The 2500-nt window shown below is 45.9% G+C and overlaps 1 protein-coding gene across 2 annotated transcripts in view; it reads right to left on the bottom strand.

The window, feature by feature from the left end:
- Positions 1-2500, bottom strand: part of LOC134065728 (kinesin-1 heavy chain) — a 24347-nt gene that overhangs the window by 6066 nt on the left and 15781 nt on the right. The window contains exons 15-16 of one of the 2 annotated variants that reach the window (XM_062520753.1): positions 2127-2270; positions 1452-1640 (exon numbers count right to left, since the gene is read on the bottom strand). In XM_062520753.1, coding sequence (XP_062376737.1) covers positions 1452-1640; positions 2127-2270 — 333 coding nt within the window. The remainder of the gene's footprint in view (positions 1-1451; positions 1641-2126; positions 2271-2500) is intronic. The other variant, XM_062520754.1, reaches the window with a different exon arrangement.

The raw sequence follows: 2500 nt of genomic DNA, 5'->3' as shown, positions 1-2500 counted from the left end.
GCTAGCCTGCTCCCGACCAGGCTAACAGCCAAGCTAAGTTAATTCTAATGGTAATTACATTATCTGATTGGTTCTGCTAGCTGTCATTCAAATCAGACCTCCATGCGATTTTTTCAAAGAGCTGTATTCCAAATATATTATTTGCTACTTGCATTTACTCGCAAAACACAGCAGAATGTCTGCCTAATACCATATGGATGTTATTTAAATTATGGTGGCCTTATAATTAATAACATACTCGTTGTTTGCTTATTTTTTGACGGACGTTTGATGAATAAATAGCCTAGTAGTTTATTGGAAGTGGAGGGGACATTTTTCAAAGGTGTTTTCAACTAATTCGACAAATTAAGATATATATAGTCATACTGTGTGCATCTTTGCGGTGGCTAAGCGCTTTCTTAATGACGTTGCGTGCCGAGACAAGGAATCTCTCTCACGTGGGTGCATACGTACATTTGCATTCACTTGGTCTGCCACACCTACTCCCGCTATGTAACAGAAATAATCATGATTCCCATCCAAAAAAGTACAACTTTACCTCGTTGTTCGTCTATATCAAAAGCGGTTGTTCACTTTGTGTGCAAGACGCTATTTGTCGCGTCTTTTTTATTCCAACCGTGAGTTATTTGGGGGAGAAACGAGAACGCACACACATACCGAATAACTTACACCTGGCTTGACCTAGCCGCCTCAACTCATCTGCGCTCAGCATTAGTGAAACGTGTTTTGCATGTTTACTTTGACCAGGCTTGGTCAACCGCGTGTGTCGTCACTTATCTTGGATCTACTTACTCTGGTTTTGTGAAATAGGCCCCAGCTCAGGGTATTGAGTATGGGAGTGATCCCTCATCCTCAACACAAGGCTTCATCACACGCATTACGCCAGGATGCTGTGGGGGTGGGTGGAGGAATAAAGAGGAGGATCATGGAGAGGTGGGTGGAGGAATAAAGGGGTGGGGGAGGATGGGGAGATGAGGAACGTAAAGAGAAGCAGTGACAGACATGTGGAGAGATCCTGCAATGGCAGACACACAGCGCTATGGATAGATATGATGGATGGATGGATGGATGGAGTGATAAAAGAGGGTCAGTTGGATGGATGGATGGATGGATTGAGTGATAAAACAAGGCGGTCAGTTAGATATATAGAAAAAAGGATGGATGGGTGAAGTAATAAAAGGTCAGTTGGATAGATGGATGGATGGATGGATGGATGGATGGATGGATGGATGGATGATAGATAGATGGATGGATGAAAGGACAAGCAAGCGGTGTGACTCCTGCTGAATGTTGGGATGGGAGGATGAGTTGGAGGACAGGAGGACTGACTGATTGCCTGAGGGATGATCTACTGTTTCCCAAACATGACAAAGGGCACTGGCTGCTGCGTGACGCTAACTGCTGCTGACTGATGGTGATTGATAATTATGGGATGGCCCCGGCAGCGTTACCTGGGAGATGCGCAGCTGGCAGGCGGCCAGCTCCTTGTCGTTCTCGTCGTTCTTCTTGGTGCTCTCTGATTGGCTGCTCTCCAGCTCCTTCTTCCTCTTGACCAGCGTCTTCACCTCGGACTTGAGCTTGCTGATGAAGAGGCGCGCCACCGTGAACTCCTCATCGATCACGCCACTGCCCTCGGGCTGCTGAGCCACACAGAGAGAGGGAGAGGGAGGGAGAGAAGGAGAGAGAGATAGAAATAGACAGAAAGGAAGAGAGAAGGGCAGAGAAAGGGAGGGAGAGGAATAAATGTAGACAGGGAGGGAGCGAGAGGTCAAAAACTGTACAAGACATTGAAAATACACTATAGGCTAAGGACTGCAAGAACTGGTGTGAGTTCATGAGTGGATGCGTGTGTGTGTGTGTGTGTGTGTGTCTGTGTGTGTGTATTTTACAGCATACATTGTAAGAAAAGAGGTTTATTTATAATGCACATGACTAAGGATTTGTATTAATGCATTATTGATGTCTCTGTGTTTCCTTGAAAATACGTGTGTGTGTGTGTGTGTGTGTGTGTGTGTGTGTGTGTGTGTGTGTGTGTGTGTGTGTGTGTGTGTGTGTGTGTGTGTGTGTGTGTGTGTGTGTGTGTGTGTGTGTGTGTGTGTGTGTGTGTGTGTGCGCGCGTGCTGTACCTTGATGTCATTGCTGCCCACTGTGACTCCAATCTCGGCCAGGTCCTTGAGTAGTGATGACATCATCTCGGTGACCCTCTTCCTCTGGTGATTGGTCATCTCCTTCAGCTTCTGCAGCTCTGTGTCCAGAGACGCCAGCACGCTCTGACCAATCACAAACATTCAAACACAACCTCCGTCAGCATCTGACCAATCAGAACACTTCATCCTGATCATTCCAAAGCAGTGAAGGAAAACTTAAATTACACCTAAGCAAACAGCATTTCTAAATCGTTTATTCATGGGTTTCATCAGTTCCCTTTCCACAGGTGTAAAATCAAGCACCTAGATTATGAATGCTGACTGCAAGGTACTTGATTAAATGCACCTGTGGC

Source organism: Sardina pilchardus, chromosome 19 (assembly GCF_963854185.1).
Source record: "Sardina pilchardus chromosome 19, fSarPil1.1, whole genome shotgun sequence".
Taxonomy (NCBI): domain Eukaryota; kingdom Metazoa; phylum Chordata; class Actinopteri; order Clupeiformes; family Clupeidae; genus Sardina; species Sardina pilchardus.
The sequence above is the reverse complement of the archived record's forward strand: the minus strand, read 5'-3'. Positions and strand labels throughout refer to the sequence as shown.